Source organism: Erythrolamprus reginae, chromosome 1 (genome assembly GCF_031021105.1).
Source record: "Erythrolamprus reginae isolate rEryReg1 chromosome 1, rEryReg1.hap1, whole genome shotgun sequence".
Classification (NCBI taxonomy): Eukaryota; Metazoa; Chordata; class Lepidosauria; order Squamata; family Dipsadidae; genus Erythrolamprus; species Erythrolamprus reginae.
The window spans coordinates 48,474,943-48,499,786 of NC_091950.1; the positions used below are offsets into that span (position 1 = coordinate 48,474,943).

Genomic DNA, 24,844 nt, shown 5'->3' on the forward strand with positions numbered 1-24,844 from the left:
GGGGGAATTGAAAATGTTTTCTCCCATCCCCCTAGGCTTATAGAATTTATACATGGCATGTTTGTTGGTATGATTGGTCTCTTAAATTGGGTTTTTTAAGATTACTTTTTAATATTAGATTTGTTACATTGTTTTTTATTGTTGTTAGCCGCCCCGAGTCTTCGGAGAGGGGCGGCATACAAATCTAAATAAACTAAACTAAACTAAACTAAACTAAAAACCCTTTATATTCAAAGCAATTGGAAGCACACTTCAACGTGCCCCTGTGCAAAAATAGCACAGGAAAAAATAAAAAAGGAAGAAGCTCAGCAACACCTATTTCCTTTGGAGTGCTGCTTGTTTTTTCCAGGATAGAAGCTGCATTTCTCATTCCATTGTTATTCATTATATCAGTTTCTTAACTGAGAAGTATTCATACCTTCATTGAGAGTATGTTTCACCGTTATGGTTGTTGTAAGTTCTAACGGTTGTAAAACAGGTCAGTGACAGATCTGATTTTACATCTGTTACTTGTGGTGGCGGTGAAGTGAATGTGGCAATCATAAGGCGAAAGTTGCGGGTCTTGAGCAAACCCACTGTTTTGCTGTGGTAAGGTTTTGTCGAAAGCGAGAAGTGCTGGTTTTCAGCAAATCTCTGTAAAATATGGTCATCTGATTGTTAAAGGCTGCAAATGGCCATAAATGTGAACATACTGTGGGCGGGAGGTGACAATTGGAACTTAAATCTGGATTGTAAATCCTTTTTTTAAGGTAGGTTGTAACTTCAAATGGTTGCTGAGCAACCGATTGTAAGTCAAGAGCTACCTGTATACCATCTAACTGCAGCAAATTTTGACGTACTCCGTTTGCCCTCAAAATAAGACCTGCCCCGATAGTATGCCCAATCAGGCTTTTGAGTGCATAGCAATAAGGCCAAATCGTTATTTCAGGGTTCAAAAAAATATAAGGCAGGGTCTTATTTTTGGGGAAACATGGTATACAGTGTTCCCTCGATTTTCGCGGGTTCAAACTTCGCGGATAGCCAATACGTTTTTCCAAAAAATATTAATTTAAAAACACTTCACAGTTTTTTTCCCTATACCATGTTTTTTTCCCATCCGATGACGTCATATGCCATCGCCAAACTAATAATTTTTGCAAATAAATAACCAAAAAAATTTATTGTTAATAAATAATTATGTCTATAAATATCAGGATCACTATTCAATGGTGAGTACCAGCAATAATGGTGAGTAAATAGTTGTTAAGGGAATGGGAAATGGTAATTTAGAGGTTTAAAGTGTTAAGGGAAGGCTTGTGATACTGTTCATAGCCAAAAATGGTGTATTTACTTCCGCATCTCTACTTCGCGGAAATTCGACTTTCGCGGGCGGTCTCGGAACTCATCCCCCGCAGAATTTGAGGGAACACTGTATTTCATAGGATAATTGAAGGGGAATCCTTTCTTTCTGCTTCTGTCCTGCCTAGGAGCCACCAAAGATACAATAAGCGTGGCTCAAATCAGTGCAATGGGAATGTTCATTTTTCATTTAAATTTAAATTTAGCTCTAGATGCAATATGCAACTAGTTCTCAAAACCTGTTGAGATTTCAAGAAACTTTTGGAAACTGGCTTTTGGAAACTGCATTTAGTGGCACCAAAAGGCACCTGGATTCTGTGGTTTCAAATGGGATGGTGGAAAATGCACACACTGCCCATTCTAGTGTAGATGGTAATGTTAGTGGCACAAAGTCAGAGGAATCAATTATTATTGGGTTACTTTCCGCCCTTACCTGACCTCAGGATATCTACTGGCAAGTGCACTGACTTCAATCTTAATAGCATCTGGATCTTGAAGCCTGATTATTTCAGCCATGCTTGGGAGAGCAAATTCCAGCCACGTGGCTTTAGACCCCTAACAGAATAAAATAGACTGTTTAAATATTTCATTCAGCAAATTCCTACCAATTGTAAGTTCTCTCACTCATATACTTTGAAATAATGCTCAAAATAGAAGATGGGCAACCTGAAGTCCCCATCTGTATTATATTTTTTTGCAACCTCAAGACCACTTTTTATATAGTAAGAGATAATTTTGTAATCATGCTTTTACTGTTTTATTTAATTAACAGAATTGGAGAAGACCTTGCAGGCCATCTAGTCCAACCCCCTGCCTAAACAATAGAAGCAATTGAAAACCATCGGAATTGACAAAATCTCCATCTGTCAATTGCAAAAGGCCACTTTACTGGGATCGGCACACATAACGCAGTCCTAGGTGCTTGGGAAGCGCCCGACTGGTAATAAAATATGAAATCCAGCATAATGATCTCGTTTGCTGTGTGGTATTGTTCAAATAATAATAAAAAAAAACAAGGTGAAAAGTAAAAATGATTAGAATAGGTGGCGCAAACACAACCCAAGGGCACACACATTTTGCTTCAATAAACAACCACATTCCTGAAATTGTAGGTGGTACTGAAAATTTCAGCAGCACCCGCTCCAATGATGTAACTTGACTATGGTTGTATATTATTATTATTATTATTATTATTATTATTATTATTATTATTATTATTATTATTATTATGTCAATACAACTCAGCAAACGAGATCATTATGCTGGATTTCGTATTTCATTACCAGTCGGTTGCTTCCCAAGCACCTAGGACTGTGTGATGTAGTGGCGAATTATGTTTGCCAATCCCAGTAAAGCAGCCTTTTGCAATTGACAGATGGAGATTTTGTCAATTCCTATGGTTTTCAAATGTCCGCTGAGATCCTTTTGCACTGCGCCCAGCATGCCAAGTACCACTGGGACCATTTTCACTGGCTTATGCCAGTCGTTGCAGCTCAATTTTTAGATCTTCGTATTTCACTAATTTCTCTAGCTGCTTCTTCTCAATTCTGCTGTCCCCTGGGATTGCGATGTCGATGATCCATACTTTCTTTTTCTCCACAATCAGGATGTCTGGTGTGTTATGCTTCAGAATTCGGTCAGTCTGAAGTCGGAAGTCCCACAGTAGTTTTGCTTGCTCATTTTCGACCACTTTTTCGGGCTTATGATCCCACCAGTTCTTTGCCACTGGTAAATGGTAGTTCCGGCACAAGTTCCAGTGGATCATCTGTGCCACAGCATCATGTCTATGCTTGTAATCAGTCTGTGCGATCTTTTTGCAGCAGCTGAGCATGTGATCGATTGTTTCATCTGTTTCTTTACAGAGTCTGCACTTTGGATCGTCTGTTGATTTTTCAATTCTGGCTTTGACAGCATTTGTTCTAATGGCCTGTTCTTGTGCCGCCATTAGAACAAATGCTGTCAAAGCCAGAATTGAAATGATTATTATTAAATTATTAATTAGTATTATTAATTAGTATTATTGAATCATCATCATCATCATCATCATCATCATCATCATCATCATCATCAACGAAGCGGTGGAAGTGATGTGCCGGTGCCTGGAGGCTGTCGGGGCCTGGATGGGTGTCAACAGACTCAAACTCAACCCGGATAAGACGGAGTGGCTGTGGGTTCTGCCTCCCAAGGACAATCCCATCTGTCCGTCCATCACCCTGGGGGGGGAATTATTGACCCCCTCAGAGAGGGTCCGCAACTTGGGCGTCCTCCTCGATCCACAGCTCACATTAGAAAACCATCTCTCAGCTGTGGCGAGGGGGGCGTTTGCCCAGGTTCGCCTGGTGCACCAGTTGCGGCCCTATCTGGACCGGGACTCATTGCTCACAGTCACTCATGCCCTCATCACCTCGAGGTTCGACTACTGTAATGCTCTCTACATGGGGCTACCTTTGAAAAGTGTTCGGAAACTTCAGATCGTGCAGAATGCAGCTGCGAGAGCAGTCATGGGCTTACCTAGGTACGCCCATGTTTCACCAACACTCCGCAGTCTGCATTGGCTGCCGATCAATTTCCGGTCACAATTCAAAGTGTTGGTTATGACCTTTAAAGCCCTTCATGGCATCGGACCAGAATATCTCCGAGACCGCCTCCTGCTGCACGAATCCCAGCGACCGATTAGGTCCCACAGAGTGGGCCTTCTCCGGGTCCCGTCAACCAAACAATGCCGGTTGGCGGGTCCCAGGGGAAGAGCCTTCTCTGTGGCGGCACCGGCTCTCTGGAACCAGCTCCCCCCAGAGATTAGAACTGCCCCTACTCTTCCTGCCTTCCGAAAACTCCTCAAAACCCACCTTTGTCGTCAGGCATGGGGAAACTAAACATCTCCCCTGGGCACGTCAATTTATGCATGGTATGCTTGTGTGTGTGTCTGTTATCATATGGGGTTTCTTTTCTTAAATCGTTAAATTTTAATTAATTGGATTGTTGTGACTGTTTTTACATGTTGTGAGCCGCCCCGAGTCTTCGGAGAGGGGCGGCATACAAGTCCAACAAATAAATAAATAAATAAATAAATAAATATTGCGACCTGGCCATCCAAACTATGTAATTATGGATGAAACATGTAACAGTGCTACCCACTGTCATCGGGGTACTTGGTACTACTGTATATCCAAGAATTTTACAAAATACATCAAGAAATTGCAGCTTGCTGAAATAACACCAGTGGCACTGCAAAAACTGCTACTTGGAACTTCGTAAATTTTAAGAAGATACTTGGTTAGTACCTAGGATGCTGGCAGTAACCCACATCAACCATTACATGTGTCAGTATTTACGATACATTTAAAATGTTCAGTTTCATATTTAATGAATAAGGGAGATAACAACAATAGCAGCAGCAGCAGCAGCAACAACAAAAGGTGTATTTCCCTAATTTCTTGCTCCTGTTCCAGAAATAATCATTGGATAGAAAGTGGTAGAACCTTCCCTGTCTTAGGGAAGTGGACTGCAGCATTGTGTACATAGTTTCCCTGATGCTTCTATATATTTCTTTATTACTCTTTAGAACAGCCTCTAGAACAGCCAAGAGTACTGGACTTGAAACATGCAATTAAAATAATCTAAATCATTGTTCTGCACAGACTGGTAGCTTTCATATAGGAATCTTTCATGTAGAGAATGTCTGTACGCAAAGCATGTAATGCTGCACTGAACTAGTGTATAGTTCTTATTCTAGCAGGAACTTTTCAGCAGATCGTGGAATTTAGGTTGGAAAGAGATGAGAGTAGGCTTACCAAAGATTCAACTCTGCCTATCCTCCAACTCTGCCTATCCTCCTTTACTGTCAAAATATTACTTCGCAGCATAGATACCAGTTGGTTACCTGAGTTTAAGCCTATTATCTATTTTTTCAAGTCATCTATTTGTTAAACTCTAAAGTGACCATTACTGGATGCCGCAAGGTCAACCAGGTATCTGGACTGGTATTACAGGAATGGAGATGCAGACTTACATTCTCTGTGCAAAATCTGTACAAAATGGAGGCATGATTTAGGATAAATTCAGACAATTGATTTTGTTTCTCAGGAGTTTTGAGTGTGGTTTTTCTCCACATAAGCATTCGAATGTATTTTTGGACTAGGTGGAGGTGAATTTTTTCCATGATAACCTATAACAGAAGAAGCAGAGGTTAATTTTCTTAGATTAGTTACAGGGGAGAGAACAAATTCTGCCAGAGTTATAAAAATGCCATCAACCTGTACATAACTGGTTTCTCTTAAGACCAAAATAGTTCCTTATGGCCTGGGGAGAGGTGCAGGAGTCTCCAACCTTGGCAACTTTAAGAGTTGTGGACATCAACTCCCAGAATTCCTCAACCAGCAAATGTTAAGAAAAGATTTTTAATGTATTTGCTTTACAAAAATCTCTTGGGGTTACATATTACAGGAAATCCTCAACTTACAATCATTCAAAACTACTATGGCACTGAAAAAAAAAACACTTAACAAATAACAATTGATCCCTGCAGCATCCCCATAGTCAAAAATTTGGTCACTTGGCTACCAGCATGTATTTACAATTTACAATGATTGCAGAATCTGCAATTTATCTCCATTTGCGACCTTCCAACAAGCAAAGTCAATGAAGGAATAAATCAAATTTATTTTATTTATTTTATTTGTCATACAAATAAAGTATTGTATTGTAGCATGTTTAACATAATATAAGTATAAAGTAGAGATAGAAAAGATAAAAACACATTAGGACAGGAACGGTAGGCACAAAGGTGGACTTAGGCACGCCCCTCACAGACCTCTTAGAAAAGGGGAGAGGTCTATTGTAGATAACGGAAGGTTGAAGATTTTGGGATTGGGATAAGTATCCAATATTGGATATTTCAGCAAGGAGCCATATGTGGACTATTCTTCAGTAAACAATTCCCAGCAACTTAATTCAGACAAATAGTGCTTGGTCCTGGGATTCATAGTTCAATAATATATGGAAGGTCCTATATCATTGATATTGGACACTCAGGTGCTTGGTTGTTACCCTCAGGTGCCGAAAGCATGTGCGCAAACACTATCATGCCTCTGCGAGTGCCCACACCCATAATTCAAGCCTGGGGAGGGCCAAAACAGCCAATTTCCCAATTTCTGGTGGGCCCAGTAGGTCTGTTTTTCACCCTCTTCAGGCTCCAGAGGCTTCCCTGGAGCCTGGGGAGAGCAAAACGCCCTCCCCCATCTCCCCAGAGGCCCTACGGAAGCCAAAAATGCCCTCCCAGAGCCTCTGTATGAGCCAAAAATCAGCTGACCAGCGCGCACATATGTGCTGGAGCTGAGCTAGGGCAATGGCTCGCGTGCTGGCAGATATGGCTCTGTGTGCCACCTGTGACATCCGTGCCATAGGTTCACCATCAATGGCCTATATGGTTCACTTCTAATCTACACTACCTAGTGAGCACTATACAGTTTCAGTTTGTTTTCTAGCATTACCTGAAGAGGATGAGGTCTGGAAACTTTGTAATGCATAATATGAAGTCTGCCACCAAGTTATTATTATTAATAATTCACACAGTTTCTTACTTGGTACGTACACTGCAGTTACCTCATAGTCTAATGAACATCTCATGTACTTGGATGTATGTCTGTTATTTTTTTTATTATTTGATTTGAAAGTATTGAGAGGGTTATGATTGTGAAAGATGAGAAATAAACAGTAGAACTGTTTATGTTGCTCACCAACCAGATAAAAATCCCATTAATCATCAATTTGATGAGCTAATAAAGGAAAGGGTTGTATGTTAAACTGGAATGTCTACTAACTCTGATTGGAATTTAATCAGGTATTTTGTATGTAATTTATTCATGGCTATTTTACATATTTTATGCATGCATAAAATAGAATTGAGATTTTATTCACGCGTACTTTACATATGCATAAAATTATAGGCAGAGTTTATGTATGCACACATTCTGACTGCTGCAGAACACTATGCTGCAGATTTTCTGTCTAGAATTAGGAGATGAAACAAATAGGTTTTTGCTTGGGAATTTGTATTGGATTTAGGAAACAAATGGTAGAAGCTAAATCTTCTTATCAGTCACTGCCTCGTCAGGAGCCATAAATTCTTGAGGTACTTAAACCTCAAGCACAGATTCTATATAGAGGGTTTAACTGTTACGGATTGAAGCAGGGAAGTATTTTTTTAATCCATGGCATTTTCACCACAATAAAGATACAAACCATGTCATTTCCATGAGCCTTCTGCTGAGTAAGTCAATTACTAAATGAGGGATTAAATGAGTGGAATGGAAAGACAAGAGCATTGGGTCAATCTTGAAAAAAAGAAGCCAAAATCTTCTAGAAGACAAAAAAGAGGCTCCTGTGTTGGAGTTATAGAATTGGACCCCAAGTGATGGGCGTGGTGGCTTAGCTGTTAAGAAGCTAGGCTTGTCGACTGTAAGGTTCTCAGTTTGAGACAGGGGTGGGTTACTGCCCAGACGGGGGGAGGGGGGACGCAGTGGGGTAGTAAAAATGGAGCTCCACCCCAGAGCGCCCAATTTGCACTGAAAGATGTTGAAAAACTTAATTGTACACAGCTTCTTCTCTAGAAGCACCGATCTACTAACCAGAGCATACAAAACATTTGTCAGACCAATTCTTGAATACAGCTCACCTGTATGGAATCCTCACTGCATAACAGACATTAATACAATTGAAGGAGTCCAGAAATACTCCTCCTCACGCAACAAATTACCTTACTCTTCCAGACTTCAATTACTATGTTTAGAAAATATACAGCTACGGCGCTTCCGAACTGATTTAACTGTTGTTCATAAAATCATACATCACAATGTACTCCCTGTTGGCAACTACTTCACCTTTAACAACAACAACACAAGAGCATGCAATAGATACAAACTACGTAAATGTAAATCGCTCCAAACTAGACTGCAGTAAATACGATTTCAGCAATAGAGTGGTCAACGCCTGGAATTCACTACTGGACTCTGTTGTTTCTTCATCCAATCCCAAAATCTTCAACCTTACATTATCTACAATAGACCTCTCCCCTTTTCTAAGAGGCGTAAGGGGCGTGCATAAGTGCACCTTTGTGCCTACCGTTCCTGTCCTAATGTGTTTTTATCCTACTATCTCTACTTTATCCTTAGAAACATAGAAGACTGACGGCAGAAAAAGACCTCATGGTCCATCTAGTCTGCCCTTATACTATTTCCTGTATTTTATCTTAGGATGGATATATGTTTATCTCAGGCATGTTTAAATGCAGTTACTGTGGATTTACCAACTACGTCTGCTGGAAGTTTGTCCCAAGGATCTACTACTCTTTCAGTAAAATAATATTTTCTCATGTTGCTTTTGATCTTTCCCCCAACTAACTTCAGATTGTGTCCCCTTGTTCTTGTGTTCACTTTCCTATTAAAGGTCCCTCCTGGACCTTATTTAACCCTTTAACATATTTAAATGTTTCGATCATGTTTTCCTTTTCCTTCTTATATTATGTTAAACATACTACAATACAATACTATATTTGTATGACAAATAAAAATAAATAAAAATAAAATAAAATGCAGGGCATCTTGCATAAGCCATGTCCACAGTGTGGTAGTAAAAATTTTGGTAGCCCTTCACTGCCTCAGCACCATGTGCCCAGGTGAGCTTCTGTTGTTGTCCCAGTTCCTGTCAATCTAGTTGTCAGGCTGAAGCCATCGTGTGGATTCAGAGACTTTGGCCTGCCACCGTAGTTTAGCATTAAGGGCATTGGGAGGGGCAGTGAGTGAGAGGGAAAGTTACTAGACACAACAAATTCCTTTCTTTGAGCCAAGGTCACCTTTTGTTCTGCATCAACTGAAAGAAAAGAGAAAGTTGGTGTAATCCCTCCCCTGGATTGGGTCTCGTGATGAACTTGTGGGTGTGGGGGTGTAGGATGAACCTGAGGACACAGATTAACCTCCAATTGCTTCAACAACCCTCTAAAACAGTGTTTCTCAACCTTGGCAGTTTGAAGATGGGTGGACTTCAACTCCCAGAATTCCCCAGCCAGCAACACTGGCTGGGGGATTCTGGGAGTTGAAGTCCACCCATCTTCAAACCGCCAAGGTTGAGAAACACTGCTCTAAAATGATGCAAATCACCAGTTGCCTGAAATAAATATAAATCCTTCTATTCCCCACTATCCTCCTATTCACTTCTTGGATGAGAAGTGAAATGTGTTCAAAAGAAAAAAACAAGAAAGTCCAATTGCCTCCTGAAATAGCACCTCTGGGACAGGCTTTTGTAATGTTTCAAAACCATGTAAAACATGTTTATAAAGGGAAACAGGTACTGGAAATACATGTGCATACTTTATTTATTTATTTACTTTGTCCAATACACAATGAGGGTTTTAGTGGGTATATATCTATATACACATGATGTGTATATCTATATACACATCTATGTACATCATGAAAAATGATTAAACAACCGCCACCACCCATATTTAACTCTTATACTGTCCACCTCAAGGTTTAGGTTGCATGAATGGGCTCACTTCATTCTTAGCATTAAATTTTGAAAAACACAAAAATGTTTGCACTTGCAGTCCCTTGCATCAGCTCACCTGGCGATGGGGGTTTTTAAGCATCTTGAACACACGGATACGGGCATCCGTGGCTTTAATTACGTCATCCACAATGCCACCATAGGAATCCCATTTCCTCTCATTAAACTTTCCAAAAAGTGCCTAAGGAACACATTTTAAAAATTATTCAGTTTTTTCAAAAATAAATTCCCATCCTCTTTCTTTGAGGAAAAACTTGATTAGGTATTTTTCAAGCAGCAACTAATTCTGCTTGTTTAAGTTTAAGCAATCATAGGCTTCCCTAAGTATGCCCATGTTACACCAACACTCCGCAGTCTGCATTGGTTGTCGATCAGTTTCCGGTCACAATTCAAAGCATTGGTTATGACCTATAAAGCCCTTCATGGCATTGGACCAGAATATCTCCGGGACCGCCTTCTGCCGCACGAATCTCAGCGACCAGTTAGGTCCCACAGAGTTGGCCTTTTCTGGGTCCCGTCGACTAAACAATGTCATTTGGCGGGACCCAGGGGAAGAGCCTTCTCTGTGGCGGCCTTGACCCTCTGGAACCAACTCCCCCCAGAGATCAGAATTGCCCCCACCCTCCTCGCCTTTTGTAAGCTCCTTAAAACGCACCTCTGTCGTCAGGCATGGGGGAACTGAGATATGACCTTCCCCCTAGGCCTATACAATTTATGCATGGTATGTTTGTGTGTATGTTTGTTTTTTTAAATTAGGGTTTTTTTTAAAAAAATATTTTAAATATTAGATTTGTTATATGTTGTTTCATTATTGTTGTTAGCCGCACCGAGTCTGCAGAGAGGGGCGGCATTCAAATCAAATCAAATCAAATCAAATCAAATCAAATCAAATCAAATCAAATCAAATCAATAAATAGACAAACAAACAAACAAATAAATAAATAGATAAATGTGACTGGGGAAAAAATTACAAACGAAGACACTTTTGCTGTCCTTTCTCCTTCATAGCTCAGGCTATCACACAGTGGGTTCCATTTCTCCCTTAATGTTAATTATAATTAATTATAATATATATATAATTCATTAAATAAATACAGTGGTCCCTCGATTTTCGTGGGTTCAAACTTCGCGAAACGGCTATACCACGGTTTTTCAAAAATATTAATTAAAAAATACTTTGTGGTTTTTTTCCCTATACCAGTTTTTCCCACCCAATGACGTCATACGTCATCGCCAAATTTTCATCCGCCTTTAATAAATATTTTTTTTAATAAAGTTTAATAAATAAACATGGTGAGTAATAATATAAATGGTTGCTAAGAGAATGAGAAATTGCAGTTTAGGGGTTTAAAGTGTTAAGGGAAGGCTTGTGATACTGTTCATAGCCAAAAATAGTGTATTTACTTCCGCATCTCTACTTTGCGGAAATGTGACTTTTGCGGGCGGTCTTGGAACGCATCCCCCACGAAAATTGAGGGAATACTGTATAAGCATTTTTATGCAACTTTCCCCAAACATTCTTAAGATGAAGGTGAACATTAATATCTAGTCGCAGCCAAACTGTGATCGACTTGGTATGTATGTGTGTTTGACTGGACAGTTCGCTAGGATTTTTATGATGTGGTTTTTACTATTTTTTATTATTTATATTTGACTTTTGTATCACTGCATTGTAAGCCACCCTGAGTCCCATGGAATTGGGTGGCATAGAAGTCAATTAAGTTAAATTAAATTAAATTAAGATGGTTATGAATTTGTTTAACTTTGTTCACTTTCTAAAAATGTTTTCCAGTGGGAGATACTATTTTCCCACTGAAGATTAAAGAGCAAAGATAATTATTCCAGTAGTTTTCTGGCAGGCTGACAGGCCTGTGGCTATTCTTCTTAATCCATGCCCATCCACCCCCACCCCCACTCCGCTGTTGCCTTCCACTGGAAGAGAAAATTATTGGTTATGACCTATAAAGCCCTTCATGGCACCGGACCAGAATATCTCCGGGACCGCCTTCTGCCACACGAATCCCAGCGACCAGTTAGATCCCACAGAGTCGGTCTTCTTCGGGTTCCGTCGACTAAACAATGTCATTTGGCGGGACCCAGAAGAAGAGCCTTCTCTGTGGTGGCCCCGACCCTCTGGAACCAGCTCCCCCCAGATATCAGAGTTGCCCCCACCCTCCTTGCCTTTCGCAAGCTCCTTAAAACCCACTATTGTCAGGCATGGGGGAATTGAAAATTTTTTCTCCCTTCCCCCTAGGCTTATAGAATTTATACATGGTATGTTTGTTGGTATGATTGGTTTTTTAAATTGGGGCTTTTTAGGTTACTTTTTAATATTAGATTTGTTACATTATTTTTTATTGTTGTTAGCCGCCCCGAGTCTTCGGAAAGGGGCAGCATACAAATCTAAATAAACTAAACTATTATAAAACATAGTTTCCTTTTTGTAGTATAGTAGGTTGAATCCTTAGAACTCCAGAGAAAGTCATCCTTTTACCTTCAATGAATAGAGAAGGTTTAAGTTTCATCTTATGCTTTGCCTCAGGCAGCAAAGGATCTCGAATGAGCTGGGTAGGCAGCTTTGTAGTATATGTCTGTAAGAATACCTTTATCTCTGAAAACAAGGGTTCAAGGAAAACATAAAACCCAATCGTCTGAAGGTCATCGAGTATGGAAAAGATCTTCGTTTTAACATCACTCTCAGTTGAATCTGTGCTTTCCTCCGTATGGATCCTGAAAATCCAATTAACAACAAATTAATGAGCCGAGGTGGCACAGTGGGTAGAGTACAGTACTGCAGGCCACTAAAGCTGACTGTAGATCTGTAGGTCAGCGGTTCAAATCTCATCACTGGCTCAAGGTTGACTCAGCCTTCCATGGTGGGTAAAATGAGGACCCGGATTGTGGGGAAAATATGCTGGCTCTGTTAAAAAGTGCTATTGCTAACATGTTGTAAGCTGCCCTGAGTTTAAGGAGAAGAGCGGCATAAAAAAAAATTGAATAAATAAATAAAATAAAATAAAGACCTTGTTCTTCAGCTATTTTAAAACATCAGTTCTTTTTGCTTATAGCAGCTTACAAAATCCATTGAAAACACCGCTATGTAATTCTTAACCAAAAAAGTATACAATATGTAACAAATCAGAATAATAACAGCAACAATAATCATGATGGTTGCTAATACTAATGTAATCTATTCAATTTAGATGCCTTCCAATTTCAGGCAACTCTGAATATAACTCTGCATAAATTGCACCTGTTTAGCATTCAATCTCAAAAGGAAGCAGCACCTAGTTCTGTGATGGCGAACCTATGGCACATGTGCCACAAATGGCACACGGAGCCATATCAGAGGACACGCGAAACTTTGCCCTGTGTCAGCTCCAGCATACATGTAGGTGCTGGTCAGCTGATTTTCGGTTTTGAGAAAGGCGCTTTCGCCTTCTGGATACTTCAGGGAAGCTTCCCTGAAGTCTTGGAGGCAAAAATAATAATCGCCCAATGGACAAACCGGAAGTTTGGAAAAACATACTTCCGGTTTGCCGTTGTGCTGCTTTTTGGACTATGGAGTTTCAAGAAACTTCCCTGAATTCTCAGGAGTGCGAAAAACAGCACAATGGCAAACTGGATGTCCATTTTTCCAAACTCTCAGTTTGCCCGTTTGGGCATTTTTTTTTTCATGTACCAGGCTTCAGGAATGTGCAATGTGCGGGGGGGGGGAGTATGGGGGGTGCACATGTGTGTGGGCTCATGTACACAAACCCTTTTGGCACACAAACCAAAAAAGGTTCACCATCACTGACCTAGCTAATGTTTGTGCCTGGAAGCTATGCAGAACTGGGTCACGTTAGCAGGGCTGGGCATCAGGCAGGATGGGGTGGAACACAGTTCCACCAGCAGAAATGTAGCTGCATGTACAGCTCCAGCTGACCAGCGGCAGTAACATTATGGATTACCGGCCGTAGCTCAGCTCTCCTTTTCCCCCCTGCTGCTGCTGCATCTGTGCTCCTAGCTTTTTTCCTCTTTCCTCCTTCTTGGCCTCAGACGAGCTTCCCTCTCTCCTGCCCGGCTCCCCTCCAGCCTCAAGCGGCCACCTCCCAAGGCCAGGAGAGCCGCGCCACGCCGAAGCAGTCTGGGCTGCGGTCTTTTTCCCCTCATGAAGCCCTCACTTGGCCCACAGCTGAGATGAAAAGGCATTGTGCGGCAATAACAGTTCACCTTAATGATGATAATCGTTCAAGCCACTCACGCCTGGCCACATGACTGACAAGCCATTCCTATCTAGTCACATGACCATTAAGCCACACCCACAAAATAAGCCACGCCCCACAGTGTGGCAGTCAAAATTTTGGCTGCCCATTACTGCACGTTAGCACTTTGAGAGTAGACATCTAGGGAATATTAGGACTTCAGGTCAAGTTGACTGGCAAATTAAAATAAAATCCAGAATAGAACAATGGAAACTGCTTCCATATTGCTGTAAAACACAGATATATATGGATGAGACCAGATGGTTTGATAGACAATTTTCTGAAAATAACAAGGTATCTTATGGAAATGGACATGGATGAAAAGGAGAGGAAATGAAAGAAACTAGAGAGAAAGTACAATGATTGTAAATTCTGTTTACAAAGAGTATAGGATGAATGTCCTAAGAAAATGGATGAAAAATAGATGTAAGAAAAGGATAGGAATAGTGAAGTGGCTTGTAAGAGAATGAAAGAATTACATTATGAACTTTTATGGAAATGTGTAATTATATGCCAGTGGGAAATATGAAGGAGAATGTTTGAGGGTAATAATGCAGTGAAAGAGATTATGGATAAAAAAAACCCCCGAGAAGGTTCAAATATTTTGCACAACCTACTATGTAAGACATTACTTGCAGGACTGCCTTCTGCGTATCAGTCCCAGCGACTGATTAGGTCCCACAGAGTTGGCCTTCTCCGTCTACTAGACAATATCACTTGGTGGGATCTAGGGGAAGGGCCTTTTCTGTGGGAGCCCCGGCACTCTGGAATCAGCTCCCCCCAGAGATTTGCACCATCCCTACCCTCCTCGCCTTTCACAAGAGTCTTAAGACTCATTTATGCTGCCAGGATTGAGGCGATTAGATCTCAGCTCCCTGGCAGACAAATGTTTGCATGGTTGTTGTTTGAATGTGTATGACTGATTTTTAGCATAACTGGGGATTTTAGACTGTTTGTCTAGTTTTAATCAATTGGATTTAACTATTGTATTCTGTTGTTTTTATATGTTGTAAACCGCCCCGAGTCCTCGGAGAGGGGCGGCATATAAATCCAAGTAAGTAAGTAAGTAAGTAAGTAAGTAAGTAAGTAAGTAAGTAAGTAAGTAAGTAAGGAAGGAAGGAAGGAAGGAAGGAAGGAAGGAAGGAAGGAAGGAAGGAAGGAAGGAAGGAAACACATTTGTATACTATGATTCTGTTCTTACCGGAAATTCTCAAAATTGTTAATGTTTGCAATTATTATCGCTTCAAAATATTTATTCTGTTTATTTTGTTTAATGAATATCTCCAGTTCACTCTTGTAGCTAGAGAGATCATAAAAATGAAAACAATCATTAGTAACTTTACACTGGTAGCCAAGCAGGCCATCATGTCACTTTACCAACAATTTGCTAACTTACCATTGCATAAAAGTCAAGAATTCTGTCAAAAGTAATGCTGACATTTCGTGGCCCACCTCTGGAGTGATGTCCTTCGCGCGCGTTTGTACTGCATGGATAGCCTAAAAGATGCATCCCCCACAAAATCAAAGAATTAGTACTTTTAACTTTTTAATCTATAACTTTCCTATTCTACAAGCATAATCATAAATACTGTACAAACATGCCCTCCAACAGGATACCTAGATGATTTATTAGTAAGCAAAATGTGATAACCTCAAAGAACACTAAGAAATGCATGCCATTTGAAAATTAAATAATAAAAAATTTCCGGAAACAAACAGAGTACAACTTCTGTTTTTGCCCTTCAAATGTTACTTTTTGTCCATGTTTTTCAGTCCACTCCTCCAATCCCATCTGATTAGTACTGCAAGCTTCCTTTTCCAGGCTGACTGAAACCAGGAAATTCCTAAGGGTGTTAAAGTGACAATGGATATTTTGTGACAGTTTCCACATTTCTATTCCAGAATGACAAGGTTTCCCAGTTCTGTAATTAAGTACTTCCTGCTTATGCTGTGTGACTCCACTCCAATAATCATGAGAGTATATGTCAACACACTTTCAAAGCAAAAACAGAGTAACCTTATTAGTTACGATGCTGAGAAAACTTGTGCTGATAGACTAGAGCAGTGATGGGGAACCTGTGGTACGTGGAAACATATTGGTGGCACAGAAGCTCAGGTCCAGTGTGTATGAGTGGGCTAGCTGGCTGATTTTTGGGCCTTCTGGGCCCACTGGGAGTTGGGAAAAACGCTGTTTCCATCCTCCAGGGGGAGGGAAAGGCCAGCTTTTATTCTCCTAAACTCCAGAGCCTTTCTAGGAGCCAGGGGAGGGCGAAAATGGCCTTCCCCATGCTCCTAGGCTGGAAATGACCATTTGCCCACTTCCGGAAGTTGGCAATCCCTCATGGAATTAGGAGTGTGGGCACGTGCACGCGTGACCCACACATACACTCTCCCCCCCTTTTGGCATGTGAACCAAAAAAGGTTTGCTATCACTGGAGTAGAGGGACTTTTAGCTTGGATTAAAAGTTGTCTCTTTAAGAGACTGCACTCTGGGTAATGTAATCCATAACACGTGACCACATCTGTGTGTTCTTATTGGCCATCGAGCTATACCTCTACTGCTGGGTAATTGTGCCATGCAGATCAGCGGTTATTTTAAAGTCTTAACAAAGGACCATGCAGCAGCCCAAGGATGGAGAGAAATGAATCGCGTTTTACCCATGTGTAATGGGACAGATTATGAATATCCTGAAGAACTTCATCTTGAAACGTGAATCTATGATGATGATACCAGACAATAAATGTAATCTGCATGATTTCCCGTCAGCATTGAGTTTGATCTGTCTGAGTAAAGCAATCCTGCCCTTGGACCAGAACAAATCTGGAATTGAATTTTTGGAGTTTGCACTGTTTTGCTATGTTTTAATGCCTATTGTTTAATATTTAAAGCATATTTTGGAGCTGCAACTTTGTTTCTTTAAACCTGCCAAGTTAAAAGTTGCAATAGAATGTGGTTTGTCCCACTGTCAGGTGATACAAAACAGGGAAATCCTATTTGGTTGAAGTTCTACAGAATCTGTATATTGAGGTAAAGCAGGAAGCAGGTGTGAAGATCACAGGAGGAAGCTTGCAGTGCTATTGTAACATTTCTTGGTTGCCTGGAGTAAGCACTAAACCTGAGCAATCTTGAGGTAGGGATGTAATATTACCATTTTAGGAAGAAAAAAGGCAAAAAGCAGCCAAAGTAAAGAGCCAATCAAAAAGTCTAAATCAGAAAGGATGGGTTGAGGAAGCGAGACATTAATAGGTAAGAAGAAGGCTATTGTGGGCAAGAATCTAGTGGTCATGCATATCCCCACCCTCTGATCTCAGCCACTTTCTGTATCTGCATTTACAACTAATCTAATTGTTAGGATTAGTCCCTTAACTGGAATATACATTTTAGTTACGGGTAATTTACTTGAACTCTTGTTAAAAGGAAACTCTACATAGAGGGGAAAAAACTATTTCTTGTCAGTGTTGTGGTTAGCTCTGGCCCAGCTCCTGCCCCAAGGACTATGGATGTGGGGGAGACATCCACATGCTGCAGGCCTGTTTTGCTCCCAGTGGAATCTGCTGATGAAGGCTCCTCTGACCAAGAAGACATGAGTGACAGGGAGGAGGAGAGTGTGGCAGACAGCTCAGAAGGAGATCAATTATCTAGCTCCTCCTTGGATTGGGAACAAGAGTTAATGATACAGCCACGCATGTGGAGAGCGATGCATAGGAAGCAACAACTGAGAGATTATTATCAAAGAAAATGAGGCCACCTGTGGTTGGGTGGGGCTTTGGTAATTAGTGAGGCTGCTATAAATAGCAGCCTGTGGGTTTGGCCATTGTGGAGGATTATCTGATTGTTGTGTTTCGTGCCTGCCTTGCTGACTTCGACCTTTGTGTGCTGATTTTTCCCCACTTTGAAACTAAACCAGATCAAAGTGTGTTTCACTTTGGGAAAGAAGAAGGACTGTGCAATTGCCTCACAGCTGCAAGCTAAGTATCTCAGAACTGATAAGGGACTTGTACAAATTACCAGTTTGTTTGGAGACAAGTGCTCTTCGCGTTACAAAGAATGCTTAGTTTATTTGAATTTTCGGTGTAAAGAACATTGTTTTGAATTTTCAAATGTGTGTGTGTGTGTGTGTGTCTGAAATTTGTATCTGTGAATTTTCAGGAGGATTCTACCAGAGAGCTCGACAGAACAGTCAGTAAACCATTGTATTAGTGAAATTTGCTTGCTTTTCTCTGGTAAAACAGACGAAATCTATTTTAGTTTTCTATCTTTAATTTTCATTCTGACATGAAATGAGGAAAGCTATAGATGGGAGACTTCCCAGGATCTGTAGGTCTATGTAGTGTTATTTTGGGTAGTAGTAGCAGTAGCAGTAATAGTAATAATGGTGTGAGAATATGAGAATGTGTGTGTCAAAAGAACAGGGTTCAAATCATAGAAAAAATGGATTTAAAATGGTCTTAGTCAGATCCATGGAAAAGATCATCTGGAATCCGCACAATTCTCAATAATAAACCAACCTAAGATTTTATGAGGCAGTCCAAAGATCTGGAATGAAATGGTTGAATGTAGGAGTATTTCAAATGTACCAGTGACCTTACTAGTAATTAGAAAGTTCCACATCAGGCCATCCATTATTTCAAAGTTTCATTTGAAAACTTTAATTAGAGTAGAACTATTTGAAAGTTGTACTTAGAGTAGAAACAAAAATAGTTTTGCCTTCCAGTTTTTGTCTTGGTATATATTTTCCTTTTAATTCTCCCACTGAAATTAGCTGACAATTACTCTGTCAGATTCGACTATAGTAGTGTGCTAAAATGGGAATGCACTGATGGGAAAAAAAGATCCAGTGGAACTAGGATTACTCTGGATGTCCACAAATGCCTTCTTGAGGCTCTTCCACTGTCAGGGTAGATCTATAATTATGGATCTTTCCACAGGAATGCTGGAGCACTGGAACAATTTTTCAGGAGTTGAATACTTAGATAAACATAAAACATTTGTTACTTACCCTTATGACATCTATTGATAATTCACTATGATAATAATCATCCATTATCCTTGGTGCTACCACTTGTGTCCAGCTCTTGACTTCAATTTTCAAACATTTGTTCAGACAACATCTAATAAAATCCTTTGTGCGAAAAGAAAAATATACAATTAGAAGAGAATAGAATAGAATTCTTTATTGGCCAAGTGTGATTGGACACACAAGGAATTTGTTTTTGGTGCATGTGCCCTCAGTGTACATAAAAGAAAATATACATTTGTCAAGAATCATGTGGTACAACACTTAATGATTGTCATAGGGGTCAAATAAGCAATGAAGAAACAATCAATATTAATAAAATCTTAAGGATACAAGCAACAAGTTACAGTAATACAGTCATAAGGGGAGAAAATGGGTGATAGGAATGATGAGAAAAAACTAGTAGTAATAGTAGTGCAGTCTTAGTAAATAGTTTGACAGTGTTGAGGGGATTATTTGTTTAGCAGAGTGATGGCGTTCGGGATTATTTGTTTAGCAGAGTGATGGTGTTATTGTGTCTAATTGTCTTGGTGTGCAGTGCTCTGTAGCGACATTTTGAGGATAGGAGTTGAAACACTTTATGTCCAGGATGGGAGGGGTCAGCAAATATTTTCACAGTCCTCTTTTTGACTGGTGCAGCACACAGGTCCTCAATGGAAGGCAGGTTGGCAGCAAATTAGCCGATCTCTCTCTAGAAATGCCCATATATTTAAATCTAAAGTGTTTTTAAAATGACTGAATAGTAACTCTGCTGTAATATTCTCTCTCTCTCTCTTTCTCTTTCCAAAAAAAGGGGGGAACACTCAAATAACACATCCTAGATCTGAATGAATGAAATATTCTCATTGAATACTTAGAGTTATATTGTGTTGTTTAAGTATTCCCTTTATTTGTTTGAGTAGTGTATATATACACACTCTGTGTGTGTGTGCGTGTGTGTGCGTGTGTGGGGGGGTGGGTGTATATGCATACACATACACACACTGTATATATACACTGCTCAAAAAAATAAAGGGACAAAATAAACAACACAATATAACTCCAAGTAAATCAAACTTCTGTGAAATCAAACTTTCCACTTAGGAAGCAACACTGACTCAATTTCACATGCTGTTGTGCATATTCAACTTTGTACAGAACAAAGTATTCAATGGGAGTATTTCATTCATTCAGATCTAGGATGTGTTATTCGAGTGTTCCCTTTATTTATTTATTTATTTATTTTTTGAGCAGTATATATGTGCACCAGTGTGCCTACTTTCTCTGTCCTACTGCCCTCATTTATCTTTATTTATTTTGTTTATGTTTATGTTTATACCTATACCAGCTATCTTGTATGTATTTGACAAATAAATAAATGAAATTCCTCCATTAAGTGAAAAAGTAGTTCATAAACAAGGATTTTGAATGCTGGGCTTCAGTTTAATAGGTCTTTTTCTACCCAATTGAGCCATGTAGGGGCTATGGAATAAAAGCTAATAAATTACCCAAGAGCAATGAGAAAAAACATGATAATTGTATCAAAACAGGGATTGCATAGTTCTTCTTTCCCCATTGTATTAGCAGTGCAATACTGAATAACCTGTAATAGCTGTAATGGAACGTGAGAATTGCCCTAAAGATGGGAGAGAGGAAGCAATGCTGCATAGGGAACAATTAAATAAAAAGGGCAGTAGTCCACAACTGAGCAATGGGCAGAGAAACAAACTTAGAAAGGATCTGCTCTAATTAATCAGGTGGTAAAAAGAGACAGTGGGAGAGTCGTACTTTCAGACTTGCAAGATTCCATTAATGTCTCCTTGTAATGAAGTAGGATTAGCTCACATTGTTCCGTTTCTTGTCTGGTCCACTTGGGGAGCTGACAATAATCAAGTTTTCAAGTGTAATATTAAATTAGAAGCAGTTTACAAACCACAGTGGTTTCGTTCACATACCACATTAAATCAAAGCTAAAGAAACAAAACAATGCTGCATGGGCCTTGGGGGTGGGAAAAACCAGAAAATCAATGTGGAAGGTATGAATACAGAAGCTAAGCTTAATCCTTATGTATTAAAAATAAGCAGGGTTTTGATCATGAGGTTGAACCCGCTACCTCGATTTTTTTTTGACCCTCAAATGGGTAAAATATGAGAACATTGCACAAATTCCTACATGAACATAACTAACTTAAAAAGCTATGGCAGTAAAAGATAAGCAGAATTCTTACCACTTCATTAGTCAGATAAGTTTGTTCAAGCTGTTTGATCTTTCCCAATGGCAACAAGTTTCCAAGATTAGCTTCATCCAGCTCTTTAACTAAAACACTGTTGTTTTTAATGTCTCTGAAATAGTCAAAAAATATTTCATCAGCTGGTATACTTTCCTCATTGTTTGATTCAATTTCCCAAAAATTCTCAATATAAAGCAGATGTGAAAGTAGGCCATTTGTTGCAGGATACTTGGATTCCAATATGAAAACCGCCCCTACTGTATGACCAACATTTAACATTTGACTTTTGAAGATTCCTAATCTTAAAAAAATAATTGATACTGGCATTTTCATATTTCCCTGTTAATGTGCATTTTGGCAAACAATTTTCTCTAAGACCTATTTCTAATGGAACTTTCTCTTCATCCTTCCATTTTCGCATGCATTTTTAATAGGAATCTCAAAATTGAAAGCCAATTACTTTTCAAATCAAGGAATTATTGGATAGATTACTTGTATGTTTCTGGAGTGATTCAATATGTCGATTATGACCTATGGAGCCCTATATTGTGTAGGGCGTGATTATTTGACTACTTATCTTCCATGATATCATACTAACTAATTTAATGCAATAAATTTGGATGGACTACAAGTCCATTCAGTTAAACAATGTTGTCTAACAAGACCACAGAAGTCTATCTCTCTGGAGTGATGCCCTGAAACTAGAATATTCCCTGTGATATTTGTGTGGTCTCCATCCTGCTGGCGTTGTGGAAAGCCGTAATAACCTAATTATTCTCCTAGGCCAGTGGTGGCGAACATATGGCACAGGTGCCACAGGTGGCATACGGAGCCATATCTGTTGGCACGCAAGCCATTGTCCTAGCTCAGCTTCAATGTGCATGTGTGTGCTGACCAGCTGATTTTTGGCTCACACAGAGGCTCTGGGAAGGCGTTTTTGGCTTCCAGAGAGCCTCTGGGGTGCTAGGGGAGGGCCTTTTTACCTTCCTTCAGCTCTAGGGAAGTCTATGGAGCCTGGGGAGGTCAAGGCCTAAACCTACTGGGCCCACCAGAAGTTGGGAAACAGGCCGTTTTTGGCCTTCAAAGTGCCTCGGGAGGGGGGGGGAAGGTATTTTTGCCTTCTCCAGGCATTAAATTATATGTGTGGGCATGCTCTTTTGGCACCTGAGGAAAAAAAGATTTGCCATCACTGCCCTAGGCTTTAAGGTTATGTTGGTTGGGCCACTGCTAAATTATGTAAAATTATAATCAGACCCACCATCAGCATTTGTTTTCTCTTTTATTATTATAGCTTATTAAGAGCCATGGTGGCACAGCGGTCAGAATACAGTATTGCAAGCTAATTCTGCTGAGTGCCAGCAATTCCATTCTCAATGGTTCAAGGTTGACGTAGCCTTTCATCCTTCTGAGGTTGGTAAAATGAGGACCCAGATTGTTGGGGACTGTCATACCGTCAAAGCCTGAATCTGTGGAGGACGAGCCAGAACTGAAGCTGACTGAGATCGAGGGGGTGGCTTTGTAAGAAGGTGGAGAGGAGCAGGACGAGGCAGCCCAGTGTCCCTCAGGATTGTTAGCAGGGAGGAATGGGGGCAGAATGACCAAGAAGGCAAGAAGTGGAAATGAGGAGCGGTGGAGCTCTGGCAATGAACAAGGCCGCCCCCTCCTGATCCCAGAGTACTGAGAGTGGAGAGAAGGCAGGATGCCCTGAAAACTAGGGAGGAGAGCACGCTGCCCCTCTTCACAAGGGATACCTGGGGACTGAGATTTAAGGAGATGATCTGGGGAGGGTCGTTGGTCAGCAACAAACACTGAATTTGTAGAGTTTTGTGTGCCTTTGCAGACGCCTGGAGTTTGCAGTACTGCTTGTTTCTTCCTTGCTTCAGGAACTCATTCCCCAGTTTCTTTCCTTTGCTGGACTGTGGCAGAGTCAGAGGCTTCCATGTGTGTATGTGTTTTGCTCTGGAACTTGTCAAGAATGTGGGAGTGTTTAGGGAAAATTTGGAGCATTAAAGGGGTGTTTGAACTTTCAGCTGGCTGTGTGGCCTTCGTGTCTTGTCCTGGATCAACCACTTAGAGATAGCTTAGAGATAGCTGTGAAGCAGTATGTAAATCTAAGTGCTATTACTATTGCATGTCAGTTTTATTGTACCTTGCCTGGAATTGATCGGTGTCTAAATTGGCAAGACTTGCAGAAAAACCCAGATACAATATAAATTATTACTTACTTTGGATATAAATTTTGCACCCAGTGGAGAAGAAGGTAATTGTCATCTTTGCTCAATTCAAACTCAGCAAACATCTCCAAATGAGATGAAAAGTAATGGTGGTAGAACTTGGCGTAAGTGTTGCACACCTGAAAATGCTCAGGGTAATGGTGTTTAATATGCCGCACCACTGTGATCATGTCATTCTTCATAGTCTTGCCCATATGCAAGAAATTTTTGCCAGTGGTAGAGAGGTTCTTGTTCTCAAGCAAAGGAGGTGCGTTCATTCGTTCTTCTACAGATTTCTGGATAGTGTTCGTCCATTCCTCTTTCCATATGTTGAACGGGGAATAAATAGATCTCTCCTCCTCCTCCCCCTCCTCCTCCTCCACCCACATAACAACTGCTCTCACTGCATTTTTCAGCAATTCTGGTTTTGCTTTTGCTATGCTGATAGATGACTCTATGGTGTTGAGAACCTCTTGCTGTAAAAGTTCAAATAAATACTCAATTTCAGTCGCATTGCCCAATGTTTTCTCATCATTTCTGCTGTCCAGGTTGCTGTTGGATTTTTTTTGCATGATGAGATGTTGAGTGGCTTCGTAAAAATGTTGGCTCTTAATCAGCTCCTCGACTGGCAAAACAAAGTAGAAACACAATGGTCATCAATGTCACGTGATTGATAGGTTACTAATTCATTCAAGTTATATTCCCCCAATTTCAACTGAAGTCTACTCAGAGCAATTCATAGTCTAAAAGTGTATGTAGTGGTTTTTTCAACAAGATAACAAATTGGGATTGGTCTTTGTAGCAACTAAATTTGTTCTTCGTGACTTCAATTTTTCATTTTGAATATGAGGAAAAATACTTTCTCAGTATGCTATGTTGGGATGATTGTTGTACTTCCCAGTTGAGGGATCATCCTCAACTTATACTACATCAACCATGGAAAATCAGGTGTGAGCTCCCCTTTATGGAATCTCAACAAAGAAAAAGGAGGGTCAGGGTTTCTTCTTTAGTAAGCTTTTAATATCATTTTGGACTTCTCAAGGATACAAATTCTCTCTAAGTAAAAACTGAAATAAGCAGGCAAAAGACTGGTCTAGGAGCCTTATATCTTGCTAATTCTTCATTTCTCATTGTTAGTCTAAACATTTCTGTTACCTTATTTTTTTGAACTGATCAGTCCATTTTTAAAATACACCATTCAGAAAGTATCTGTTATTCTGGATGTCTACTGAATCCAAAGTATCTCATTTGTAGAG

The 24,844-nt window shown here is 40.1% G+C and overlaps 1 protein-coding gene across 2 annotated transcripts in view; it reads right to left on the reverse strand.

Annotated features, from left to right (window-relative positions):
• The window catches only part of TNFAIP2 (TNF alpha induced protein 2), a 46,054-nt gene that overhangs the window by 4,587 nt on the left and 16,623 nt on the right, over positions 1-24,844 (reverse strand). For both annotated transcript variants that reach the window (XM_070751735.1, XM_070751727.1), the window contains exons 3-11: positions 23,601-24,213; positions 21,373-21,487; positions 19,148-19,270; positions 15,544-15,644; positions 15,349-15,447; positions 12,504-12,630; positions 9,959-10,081; positions 5,348-5,503; positions 1,772-1,893 (exon numbers count right to left, since the gene is read on the reverse strand). In XM_070751735.1, the coding sequence (XP_070607836.1) occupies positions 1,772-1,893; positions 5,348-5,503; positions 9,959-10,081; positions 12,504-12,630; positions 15,349-15,447; positions 15,544-15,644; positions 19,148-19,270; positions 21,373-21,487; positions 23,601-24,213 (1,579 nt within the window). The remainder of the gene's footprint in view (positions 1-1,771; positions 1,894-5,347; positions 5,504-9,958; positions 10,082-12,503; positions 12,631-15,348; positions 15,448-15,543; positions 15,645-19,147; positions 19,271-21,372; positions 21,488-23,600; positions 24,214-24,844) is intronic.